This window comes from Euprymna scolopes, chromosome 17 (assembly GCF_053919585.1).
Source record: "Euprymna scolopes isolate OS-2025 chromosome 17, ASM5391958v1, whole genome shotgun sequence".
In the NCBI taxonomy this organism is placed as follows: Eukaryota; Metazoa; Mollusca; class Cephalopoda; order Sepiida; family Sepiolidae; genus Euprymna; species Euprymna scolopes.
The window spans coordinates 76,556,952-76,571,259 of NC_136498.1; the positions used below are offsets into that span (position 1 = coordinate 76,556,952).

General features: G+C 33.0%; 1 protein-coding gene across 2 annotated transcripts in view; it reads left to right on the plus strand.

Moving 5' to 3' along the window:
• Nucleotides 1-14,308, plus strand: part of LOC145296806 (uncharacterized) — a 187,098-nt gene that overhangs the window by 171,807 nt on the left and 983 nt on the right. For both annotated transcript variants that reach the window (XM_080142890.1, XM_080142888.1), the window contains one exon: nt 9,546-9,675. In XM_080142890.1, coding sequence (XP_079999016.1) covers nt 9,546-9,675 — 130 coding nt within the window. The remainder of the gene's footprint in view (nt 1-9,545; nt 9,676-14,308) is intronic.

A 14,308-nucleotide genomic window follows, 5' to 3' on the forward strand; every position in this document is an offset into this window, starting at 1 on the left:
TACGGTGCAATGTAGACTTCAATATATTTTGGACTAAGTCACTGCAGAAAGATATGTGAAGCTTTCTCCCGATACGGGGGGGGGGTAACTGCGTCCTTAACTAGAACAGACAATCAATCGATTTGATTAAAAAATTAGCAATTTCACCAATTTCGACGACAATAATAATTGTTATAATGAACTATTCCAATCCTTTTATATAATGAACTATTCCAATCCTTTTATATAATGAACTATTCCAATCCTTCTATATAATGAACTATTCCAATCCTTTTATATAATGAACTATTCCAATCCTTCTATATAATGAACTATTCTAATCCTTTTATATAATGAACTATTCCAATCCTTTTATATAATGAACTATTCTAATCCTTTTATATAATGAACTATTCCAATCCTTTCATATAATGAACTATTCCAATCCTTCTATATAATGAACTATTCTAATCCTTTTATATAATGAACTATTCTAATCCTTTTATATAATGAACTATTCCAATCCTTCTATATAATGAACTATTCTAATCCTTTTATATAATGAACTATTCTAATCCTTTTATATAATGAACTATTCCAATCCTTTTATATAATGAACTATTCCAATCCTTTTATATAATGAACTATTCCAATCCTTTTATTCTTGACTTTTTTTAGTGCCTTTAACTGTTGATAAACACAAAGAGAGACTAACGGAAGCGAAAGTGAGAAATATTGTTTAAAATAAGTGCGGGTCAAAAACATACGCTGAAAGAGATTAACAGTAAGAGATAATCAGAATGGATTTTTTTTTTTAAACAAAATTAAATTTCAAAACTGAATAATATTTTGGCATGTATTTTGTGTGATTAGTTATAAATCGAGAGTTAGGAGGCCGTGAAAGGTGGGCGGTAAATTGTTGTCAGCTCTTGGACTGATGTCTGACCTTCCATGGTCTCGGATCTGTGCCTCCGTATGGAAATATCAAAGTGGATCTAAATAACACTCGATTGCGAAGGTGCTTGCTCCGGTCGTTGAACTCCAACTTCTAAGGTCTGAGGAGGCGGGTAGAACCATTACCAACGGTACGCAACCATTCTTACTGTGAGATTTGCAACAACAAAAACGTAAGAAAACAAACATCTTTCTATAATTTAAATCGCCCAGGCTAGTATATATACACTTGTGCCCGATATTATTCATACCCCTCGGATCTTTGAGATTTCTATAAGAATATTGCTTAAACCAGAAGGTAGACAATATTAAAGGGATTTCAAACAATAAATCAAGCATAAGCATTTAATTTAAACTCAACAAATAAATAAATTATGCAAGTTTGAAACATTATACAAAGAAAAACAATAATGGCACTAGTTCAAAATTATTCATACCTCTCTTACTAATAGTCAATAGCATGCCCTTTATTCTTAATAACTGCCTGTAACCGTTTTGGATATTTATCAACAAGGTTTTTACAAGCATCAACACTGATTTTTGACCATTCTTCAATGCAGTAGTTCTCCAAATCCCTCAAATTTCTAGATTTCCGCTTTTTAACCTCGGTTTTCAATATGTGCCAGAGGTTTTCGATAAGGTTCAGGTCGGGACTCTGGCTAGGCCATTCCAAAACATTAATTTGATTATCCTCAAACCATTTCTTGACTATTTTGGCAGTATGTTTTGGATCATTATCCTGTTGAAGGACCCAGTTTGGTCCTAAATGGGGCTTCTCCGCATCCTGTCTAATGTTTTTTTCTGGAGTATCTCCAAATATTGCTCTTTCTTCATGGTTCCATCTATCTTGACCAAACTACCTGGACCACTAGCCGAAAAGGAGCCCCAAAACATTAGGCTACCACCACCATGTTTCACCGTGGGTATGGTGTTCTTTGGGTTGTAAGCTTCTCCTTTCTTCCTCCAAACGTAAGAAGCATCCATATGGCCAAACAATTCAATTTTTGTTTCGTCAGTCCACAAAATACTTGAGAAAACGGACTCTGGAGAATTCACATGGGTCCTAGCAAACTTTAGACGTGCTGCAAGGTGTTTTCCGGTGTGCAATGGAGTCCTTCTTGGTCTTCTTCCTTTCAGACCATTTTCATGCAGAGTCCTTTGCAATGTTTGCCTTGATATTTTTATGCCAGAAGACTCCAGATTTTCTAAAATGTCCTTAGTAGTGGTGGTTGGATTTGCATTAACACTTCTTACAATATTCCTGGTGGCTCTAGCAGACAGTTTCCTTTTCCTTCCTCTACCAATCAAATTGTTTGTTGTGTGGTGGCTCTGGAATTTTTTGATGATGCTCTGTACTGTTGCTGTAGGGACCTCAAATTTCTTGGAAATTGACTTGTAACCTAAACCATCCTTATGTGAATTCACAATTTTAGTCCTAAGATCATTACTAAGCTCTTTTTTCTTCCCCATTCTAATAATTTTTATTCTTTTATTGGTTTTCAGTTGATATCATTTTAATTTCTGAAAAATGCAAAAAACGAAATGAAATTAATCAAAGGTTGCATAAAAGCATTCAAAATAAGAATCAAACAGGAAACAAACAGTCAGAAACTCGATTAATACTGAAAAAATAAGGGGGTATGATTATGTTTGAACATTGCAGATTTTATAAATAGCTGTATATTTCTTTTATTACAAGTATCCCGAGATTTTAAAATGACGAAAATGATAAGAAGAGGTTTATTAAGAATATGTATCAATATGGACGTAAACAATAAATTCTTACAAAGTTACACCTAATAAACTCAATTTTCAAGGGGGGTATGAATAATATCGGGCACAAATGTATATATATATATATATATATATATATATATATATATATATATATATATATATATATATACTCTAAATTCGGTTTTCTTTTGTGTGTATTGATATTCATATTAAAAACACTCCTGTCTATTTATTTAATGTATTTATTTGCTTCCCCACGAAATCAAATTGGGCACAAGGCCGTTTTTAATGTGGGGTAAAAACTAGCTCCCCAAAAAGTAGGCAAAAAGGAGGCACTCTGGTTACCAAAAATAATAATTGTCCCAGTATAGAGGGTTTCCACTCCATTAACTGGTACAAATTATCTTAAGTGCAGCATCTGCAGAACAGATACTACACTTTGATCCCGGCCCGAAAGCCGAGAACAACAGAAAAAAGGCAAGGTATTTATTTGCTCCCTCACCGAGCAACTTAGGCACAAGGTCGATTTTTTAATGTGAGGAGTGAAGGGGAAATGGGGACCAACTCCCCGGGGAGTAGCGGAGCTGGATAGTGACAATTGGTATGAAGGGATCCCATACATTGACCAAGGTCTTATATGTGGGGTTACCCCCACATATGGTCTTTGCTTGCAGTATCTGCCAGAACAGATGCTACACTTTTATCCTGGCCCGAAGGCCAACAACAGAAAAAAGGCAAGGTATTCATTTGCTCCCCTACCGAGCAAATTAGGCACAAGGCCGATTTTTTATGTGAGGAGTGAAGGGGAATTTGGGACCAACTCTCCGGGGAGTAGGGGAGCTGGATAGTGACAATTAGTATGTAGGGTTGCCCCTACATTGACCAAGGTCTTATATGTGGGGTTACCCCCACAAATGGTCTTTGCTTGCAGGATCTGTGCCGGCAGATACTACACTTTTACCTTGGCCAAAAGGCCAAGAACAGAATAGCAAGCCTCTTTTCAAATTATTTAGTAAGAAAATACAATTTTCTTATATCTTGGTAATGGAATTGCATTCACTAGCAAACGATCTAGCTAATATGCATATTCTTTTAAACATTCATTTTAATTAATTCCCTATTAGTTGCTTCAGTTTTTTAATGGGATAATCATCTTTAGTTAACTATTACCTGTAATTATATTCATGCAGATATTCTACATGATTTATACTTGCATAATATTTGCGAAAAAAGTTTATAGTAAACACAAAATCGTTTCCATATGTATTTATGTATACGTATCTATTTTTCTTAAACAAATCTATATATATATATATATATATATATATATATATATATATATATATATATAAAGTGAAAGTGGCTGTGTGTGTGTGTTTATCTGTGTATCTCTGTGTCTGTGAACATTTCCTTACGCAATAACTCTGTCAATATTTAGTCTACAGACTCGAAATTTGATATACAGGGTACTGAAATTTGGGAAAATCGATGTGATCGGTTTTCGGACAGAAATTAGTCTGTTAAGGGGTCAAAGTTCAACGATTTGACCTTTGAGAACACTACCCAACTCCTCCGGCAATTTTAGGTTTATACACTTGAAATTTTAGATATAGGTTCCTTGGACATGGATCTAACTTAATAAATTGACTAGAGCTCAAAACAATAAATTAGCTAGATATACTAGCATTTCAGCCCGGCGTTTCCCGGGTGTTTGGATGTGTCTGTTAAACAAACAAAAAAAAAGTTGTAGTAGGAAGGCAGGCTCGAACCCGTACTGCAAAGGAGGAAAAGAACGGAGTAAAACCTAACGTCTATGCTGTTACGACCACCGCCAATATATATATATATATATATATATATATACACACACACACACACACACACACACACACACACACACACACACACACACACACACACAATTCTGGCATAATTACTAACTGGATTTGCCGTCAGCTCGCTATCCCTTCGCAACTTTGCTAGTTGAAAAGCTCGAAATGCTAAACATTTCATTCATAAATTTGTCGTAAGCAATAGACTAAAAACTTTCGCATTTATTCATATAAATGACTAAACATTACTATTTATGCATAATGAAACAAAGTAAAAAAAAATCAGTTCGCATGGGCGGTAGCGTGTGCGTCTGCGCATGCACGTACGTACGTGTGTGTGTGTGTGTGTGTGTGGGTGTGTGTGTGTGTGTGCTTTTTTAACTTGAATTTAAAACAAAGAAAATGTGGCATCGGTTGCTAACAGAAAAGAACATTCAGTAATTCTTTACCTTTATTTCTATACCATCACTAACTTATATCTTTCTTTCTAGTTAGTTTAAATTGCCGCCCCTTGAAAAATTAAATAATTTTACGAAAAGTTTTCTTAATTCATCAATTTTTTTATTAACTCCGGTGTTCTGACTTCGTTACTCCTCTCACACCTCTCATTATCCCTCACAGACTCCCTACCTTCCTTGAATCTCTTATGCCACTCAAAAATTACACACTTTTAATATCGACAAAACTATTGCATATATATGGAAAAAAATAAGACAATAAGATTAGGAATGAATAACGCTAAACATTAATTCATTATGAATTAATTAAAACGTAATCATGCAAAGTTTCATCTTTGAGCTTTTCGTCTCTACAAAATATTTCAAAACACCATGCTTGGTGAATTAAATAAGAAGAACTCGCTTTTATGATAATATAGAAGCAATAAATGAATTTAAAAAAACTTACGCATTTACTCATTTAGATGGGTTTTGCCCATCCATACATATAAAAGTCTCATTTTCAGAAATAAATTATTGCAAGTTTCAAATTTCTATCTTTGTGTAAACATTTTTTAAAGTACATGTTCACTATTGTTACAAAATCTTTACAATTTTTCTTTTTCTGCTTGAGATATGACGTCTGCTTCCGGTTTCCTTCGTCTTCAAATATGTTTTAGTTTAAGTGGGTCTTTTTTTATTATTGTTTTCTGCGTTTTTCAATTTGTCTTTCGCTATAAACGGCTGTTATTTTCGCATTACGTATGACGGCTCAAAAGCAAAAAACAAACGGAAACAAACTATTTTATCGCATAATATAAAACGCCCACATTGAAGGGCATTTGAAATCGCAGGATTTTATTCTTTTTGTGTATCTTTAAATGATGTCTTAAATTCCTGGAATCTGAATTTTATGCATGCCTAATAACTGTTTTATACAGAGGATACAAACTTGCTGCTCTTATGCCACATATGGTCCGAAAATACTTTGTTTTTTGCTTTGTTTTGTTTTGTTTTGTTTTTACTGAGGCCCACTTGAAACCATTTTCGTGATCAGTATATCCTCAAATTTCTACAAGTCTAACAAATGTACCTTCGTCGTTGTCATACATAACATCGTTTTTAACAAATGTCGAAATAAAGAATTAAATCGATCGTAATTTACATATTTATATATATATATATATAAACTAGTGTTGGGACCATTGAATCGGAAATCAGAAAAATTGGAACTTTTGGGGGTATCGGAATCGATATCACAATCGGAAAAATGTGTGCCTATTTTTCGATGCCACAACCGATTCCTTTAATTATTTAATTTTATTTGATGTTGTTTAAAGAAAACTCACACAGGTAATAATAATAAAATAATAAATATTGGTTTTAAACTACCAGTAAAACTAAAATCGATAAGTTATTCACCACAAGTTTATTTTTACGTTTGAGAACATATCTGCACATCTAACATGTGTTTTTACGGTAATCGGAAATTTAAAAAAAAAATCAACTCTTTAGTTAAATATTTTGAGATTTATAAAGAATCAGAATCGGTAATTGTATCGGAATCGGGAATTTAGTACGGAATCGATAATTGTATCGGAATCGGAAAAAGTATTGGAATCGTCCCACAATTAATTAAAAAAAATCTAAAAGTGCGTTTGTTAAAATAAATAACATTTGGAACTGAGCTTTCGAAATTAAAAATTTCCTTGTGAAAGGGAAATGTTTGGGTTTTTTTTTTAGTTTTTTTTTTTTTGTTTTTTTTTCATTGTCTGATATTAAAGAAACTTCTTGGAGTAAAAGAGGGCAATTCGGCTATGCCGATTCGAATCAGCAGTAGTCGTGTAACCATTTTGTTAGAACATTGTTTCGTACAAGTTGGTTTTATAGAAAACCATAAAAATGTTTGTTTGTTTTTTTGTTTTGCTTTGTTTAAATTGACAAATAAAACTTCACACCAGGAAGTCCACTTTAACATCGGATAATGAAAAAAAGAAAAATAATAAACATTTCTCTTTGAAGATGAAAATTTTAATTTTCGAAAGCTCATATTACAATAAATTTTATTCATATTAACAAACGCGTTCCAAAAGTACGGCCTCTTATTTGTATTAACGCAAAATGTTGAAGGACTTCGAAGGCGGGAATGGTACCCTTAAAACGAGCAACTTTCTGATCTCTAAAATATATTTTTCTTACATTTCACTACCATCCTCAATGCCCTTTTGCCAGCGATGAATGGCGGATGTGCATGAGCATCCGGAGCGCGACTTTGCCATACGAGGGTCGTTCCATAAATAAAGTCTACAATTTATTAAACTCCAAAATAGTGATGGGACGATTCCAATATTTTTCCCAATTCCGATACAATTACCGATTCTAATTCTTTAGAAATCTCTAAATATTTAACTATATGGTTGTTATTTTTCCTGATTACCGTAAAAGCATATGTTAAAGGCGCATATATTTTCTCAAACATAAAACCAGTTTGGGGGGGGGTCTATAGATTTTAGTTTTAATGGTAGTTTAAAATCAATAAATATTTATTATTTTATTATTACTACGAGAAGTGGAAGATTTTTTTTCTAAACAAAATCAAATAAAAACATAGTTAAAGAGATCTGATTTGGAATCGGAAAATCTGCACAAATTTTTCCGATTCCGATACGGATTCCAATACGTCCAAAAGTTCCGAGTTTTCCGATTCCCGATTCCGATTTCGATTAATCGTCCCAACACTACTCAAAAAGTTAAAGAGCTACAAAGTACCATTAACACGGACGACCTTTTGTAGTCCAGAATTTACTTTTCTACATAGTCACCGCCATATTCGAAAACTTTTTTCAAGAATTCAATGATGCATCTCCATTTCACACGCACGTCCATGACAAAGGTTGTTTTCTTAGAGTTTTACACCGTCAATATATGCAACCGAAAAATAAAACTTCTAGGTTATGAATGCATAAGTTCAGTTATCATCATAACAATGCTATTTGCAACTCCTTTGATCCATTCGGGCGGAATAAAAATAGGAGGCAGTTCTTTTGAAACACCCCTCGTATAATATTCATACGAAATAATGCTTTAGCACAATGTCTACACTACTAATATTGGTTTTCATATATACACATAAACGAAGCAAATCAATATCTATATTATCATTAATAATGAATATTGCTATTCAACGCGTATGGATCGAGCTAGGCAAAATGATATTCATTATTTTCCATTCGCTGATGAATTTAACAATCACTTATTTAATGGAATGGAAATGGAATCCCGTTGTTTTCAGCGATTTTATGCTGATTAAACCACCTTTCATATTAGCATATAATATGACTTTACAAAAATCGTAGGTATCTGAATTTTCACGAAGGACTTTTTTGTCCTTTTTTTTTTTGTCCTCTTTGCACTAAATTAAACTATATTCAAATTCCCCACCCTTACGCGTATCAACAATGTTTCAAATTTCGTAATCATCGGTTAATTAGCTTAACACCTAGCTTATTTAACTAGTGATCAAATCCGTTGCATAGGTCGCTGGAAAAATGGTGGGATAATTCTACCGTTCCATTAGATATCTCATTACCGATGCTATTCTTTACTTATAAAACCCAAATACGTTCTAAAATAAAGTACTGTTGCCACATCTGGGCAGGAGCTGCTAGAAGCAACTCGTCCTGCTTTTACAGAGTTCAAAATAGACTTCGTAGCCTAGTAGGGGGTGCTCTTTTCTCTTTCCTGCGACCTCTTTTCCAAAGAAGAGACGTTGTTAGCTTGTCTCTGCTTTATCGTTATTTTCATGGCAAGTGCTCGTCTGGGCTCCAATTTATGGTCCATCCATGCCAAACTTTCACGAAAAACACTCGTCTAGCTGAAACCACTATCAATATTTTCCCCCCATTCTTTATCTGTGCCTAAATAAATTATTATAACAATTCTCTTTGTAATTATTAAAGTTACATTAACGTGACCAAAAACAAAAATCAGTATTTTATATTTTTTCAAATATATATATATATATATATACACAAATAAATATATATCTACAAATAAATATATATATATGTATATATATATATATATATATATATATATATATATATATATATATATATATATATATATACGAATAAATCAAATAAAAAGAAAAATTATCGACGATATTTGTACTTCGGAATTTATAAGCATTTTAACAAGTATTCTTTAATTACCCTCTCAATTTAAATTTAATTTGATATAGAAATGCGAAAAAGTCCAGTTAATAATCCGAGGAAATAGTAGCAAAATCGCACGCCTTCACTGGAGAGTTCCTTAGAAACAGAAAGATTGCCTACTCTGGTAGCTTCTTTTATTTGAGCCACCTGTCTTTAGAATTCACTCTTTGTTCCATACCCCAACTTTACCAAAATATAGAAATTTAATTGTAATGAAAACAAATATCTTGCTTTCTAACCTCTCATGCCTTACACTCCAGTAGTAAGACTCCTTCTTTGGGACGGACATAAGTAAAAAAATATCTTAAATAATATCGTCTGCTTTTATTGTAGACAGTTGTTTGCATGTTTTTGTCCTTGACTCATTTGTTTCTCATCCTACCTTTCAGCTCCACTTCGATTTGACGTTCACATCGGAAGCAGTCCTAACGTGACGGATAATCAAGTGTGCAAGCGACATCACAGCGTCCCGTCAGCTCCTCTGGCTACTATCTTTTGCGAAGAGGATTTAAGTGGCAGGTAACATAATTTCTTTATTCTAACTAAACTAATAATAATGATGAAAATGCACCTAAAATATGTGTTATACAATATAATTAGTTTCCACCACATCTGTGCGAATACCAACGTATTCACTATAACATGCATGGTTAGCTCTTTTTTGTTTGTCGTATGAGTCAAATATTGATTTGAGGTCTAAAAAAAATTGTATTTACGATTGGTTTTAATATTTTAATATTTAATCCTGGTCGATATATTTTTTATTATTCTATTATAGTAAGGAAAAGGGAATTGAGTATTTTATTATTATTATTATTATTATTATTATTATTATTATTATTATTATTATTATCATTATTATTATTTATTAGAGAAGAGAAAGGTTATAGTGTAAGCTGATCTGCCCATTTCAGAAATAATGAACTTACCAAATATATATATATATAGTTGCAGCTAAACATCGAGGTATCAATTATTAATTTGTTGTCCGGTGGCAATTACAGTCACATACCAGTTGTGAATCTGATCTCGACAAATCTGGGCCACTTCGGTGATCTTTTATCCATCGAGATGAATCATTCTATCTGATTAGTTCTAGAAGGTCCACCGTCCCAGGTTTTGCTTTCTCTCTTTGAGATGGAGCAAGTTTCTTGCCTGAGGCGCCCTGACCCGGAAATGCCGACTGGACGGAACATGCAATTTTTAAAAGGACAAAGTACTCTTTCTTTAGGGGTGTTGGCTTGATTCTCTCTACCTCCCTATCGTGTGTCACATCTTCCTGCAGTGTTAAGAGAGTAAATACCACGATTAGAGGCAGTTATCATAAAGTGTACTTTTGTAACATACTTTTGCTATTACACTTTTTCTACGACTAAATTTGTTTTTATTATTATCTGCCTGCAAGCCCACAATACTAGTGACAGAGGTTTCGAATCTTACATCGCCACTTACTATGACACATAACACCGGGGACAAATTTAATAGCAGAAAATATTTCGATACTCGCCGGTAGTATATCATATTTTAAGTGTTTTCATTGGCTAATCTAAAATGGGTTTATTAACCAAACATTATTCAATAATTACCTATTTTAGGTATTCATAAAATATAATTGTAAAAATTTACGGAGCTCTACTTAAGAAACACAATTACAATTATTATAGTCGAAAACAATAATATGTAAATATACTAATTTCTTACAAATAATCCAGATTGGGAAGTAGTGCCTCGGGATATTGTTTAATGTAAGGCAAGAGAGTAAGTAAGGTTTCTGATAAAGGAGGTTCGTGGACTAACAAATAAATTTATAAAGATTTTTATGAGTACATAATTTTATTAAACATTTGAATAATACTGGGCACAGTGCCGTTATTATTGATTGTTGAGGTATTTTTTTATAGTTTCAATATGTATTATTAACGAAGAAAAAGTGTGATAACGAACAGAAACTAAAATACACTTTTAAAATATTTTTTTCTCCTGTAATCCAATGGTTTGGAAAAAAAAAACACAAATTAGAAAAAATAGTGTAAATAAAGAGTGGGGTAGAGAGAAAAAAAAAATTATTAAAACGTCTTTTGGATGACACTTTTCAAAATAAACGCCAGCAACGAAAAGAGGGCAACATCGTTTAAAAACATGGTCAGAAGACCATAAATTATTTGCGAGGGCAGACAAAGATAAAATAATAGTATGGCGGAAAGGAGAAAAAGAAACAATCTCATCGAACACCCATAAGTTTATGCCGAGGATAGTGATATGAGGTAGAAGATGGAGATATGCGAGCAGAGACAACGTTGTTAGGAGGTTTTCCAAGATCGTCATGCGTCAGGTAAAGGTCATCAGTCATCGAGGAAACATTGACTCAGGAATTAATCAAATTTATAAGCCTTTCAAAATACATTTGATTATTAAACCACTCTTCATATTTTGTGAGAAAATAAGTGTTATTAATATTTTGGTCAGATTCAGATTAATATCCAAGCGTTGAATTTCCGGTGTTATATGTCTAGCGTAATGGATCTAGTCACTCACTACGTAATCAGAGCACTACGTTGGTTCGGATTGTCTGTGTAACAAAGCGACATAAAAAAAAGACAGAGAAAGAAAGGGAGGGAGATTGTGAGAGAGAGAAAGAAAGTGAGGAAATTAGAATCCCGAGCGACGCTATATAGTCCTGATCGTTATATAATAAAAAGTGTTACATTTACTGATATGAAATCCATAATAATGGACATAAGACTTATAAAATACGTTTGGAAAAACTCATTTAAATTGAAAAGATCATTAAACAAGTGTGTGGTCCGGGATATGACCTTAAACTATATCCGATGGAGAGGCAACAGCTTGCAGGCTTTGGGGAGTGTGGAGTCACCCTTTAATTGCCATTGCTTCTAGGTCCACTCTGACCCAGAGTGGTAGTACCTGTTAGAGTCCCAACTATGGGTTAAATAGAAACCGACTTGAAAAAAACAAATATATTCTATTAAAAAAATGTTCTCCAAAATAACTGGATTCGGCATTAAATAACCTGAAAAGGGTTGATATGCCGTAAAACAAAAACAACCAACCAAAGAAGTGTGTGAAACAGTCTAGACTATAACAACGAGACTACATACTCCTTCTCATTCATTCTCCATAATGCATGAAGTAGTTTCAAATTATGCCTTGGAAGTACTACGATATTTCCCGGACAGAAATGTACTTGTTTAAAGTAGCTGAGTAGTATTCGTTACAGTAATCGAGTAATATATTTTAATAAATCGCCTTAATGGACGGTAGTTCGGAGTCACAGCTGGTGATGCTTAAGATTTAGGACTTCGTCATATTTTTCGACATTTCTCCAGTCTGATAGACCCATCCGTATTTATGACTTACACCAGCCAATCATATTCTTAAGAGGAAGAACCCGGATGTGTTCATATTCATTACATCACATTGATAACTGTAAAAAATATCTGATCAGTCTGGAATTTTTCATGATGTTATCCAAGATCAGATGCGTACATCATTTCTTTTATTCATTTCTTTTATTCATTTATTTATTTGTTTGTTTGTCTAAAAATAGGTTGTTAAATCTATTCGAATTTTTTAAAGATGCATTTCGTATGAATATCACTAAAGCAGGCGATATTTATCAAAAAGTGGGAATTCGATTTTATTTTAGTTGAAGCTAAGCGGTTGTAGAGAGAAAAAAAAAGCAATCTCTTCTTTGTGCAATGAACTATTCCGAGTACCATATCAGCGACTACTATGCTAGTTTCAAGGAATGGAACCGTAGTATTAGTACAACTAGACCGTTCTCCATATACATTACATGCCAGCTACCGAATTTTTAACTACTTACCGTATTTTTTCTTAAAAATAAAAGATTTTATATGTATAGGTCGGTTATCGAATTATTATTAAATACTATCAGAAAATATTAGAAAATTAGATCCACAGTATTTCTATGTAAGCTCTATCTATCTATCTATCTATCTATCTATCTATCTATCTACTTTTCGTTTTAACTAAGTACTTTTTTTCTCTCTTACCTTAACCTTTCACTCTTTTTTAAACTAAATTTAAAATTTTCACCTTTGATCTTTTATAGTTACTTCTTATTAAACTACAGAATATCCAATGGTTTTTTTTTAATTTATAAAGGTAAATCTTATTTACTTTATCAATAAATTAGCCTAATGAAATAAACATATAACTTTTTTTTTCTCTTATTTTAATCATTTCAAACTAGCTGCCCCTACCCGGCGTTGTCAGGTAACATATATACTTACAATTTATTTTGCTTTTTTTTCTAAACTATGCCGATTGTTTTCAAAATATTACTCTTTGCTGAGGTCAAATGCAAGTAACTCTGTATAGACGAATGCATAATTACCTTCCTTGTTTAAGATAGTGACTATTTGAAAATAACTCCTACCTGAACAAAGTATTTTCCGGAAGAAATAAAATTGAATTACATTTTATTCTTCTTAAACTACGTGATGCGACGATCCGCAAGGAAAAGTAACGAACCAGAATCAAATATTGAGTGTATAAGAAAAAAGCTATCGATCACAAAGAATCCATAATGTGATTGACTTTATGCATTAGAAATGAACAAATAATTCTCCTTAATACGAAACAAACACCCAGGATAAAACAAAAGCAAGTGTAGTATGCATGGTCCCCTGTGAGTGCACAGTGAACGAGGCATAAAAAATGACTAAGTTCAGCATTTGTCCCTCTCCCCTATTTAGCCCCAAAGTCCCCAGGGGACGTCAAATCCTGGTGAAAATGAACAAACAGTGCAGTTTTAGGCCTTAACATATGTAAACTAGAGTTCTACATTATGCAAAAAAAGAAATGACTAAGTCCACTATTTACCCCCCACCCCATTTAGCCCCAAAAGTTTCCAAGTCCTTAACATATTTTAATTTGAGTTCAGCACCATGCAAAACTGCTAAATAGATATACACAGAACATTTTGGACAAATATGGCAAAATAGTCCGAAAAATGGAGTGTTTTTATTAGCCCTAAAAGAGCCCCTGGGGCACACCCAAGAGTTATCACGAAGTATAGACAAACAAAATTATATAGAAATCAGTTAGTTACAACTTTTCAGAGAGTTTTATAAAAAATCCAAGGTATCAATTTTTTTTTTTTTAA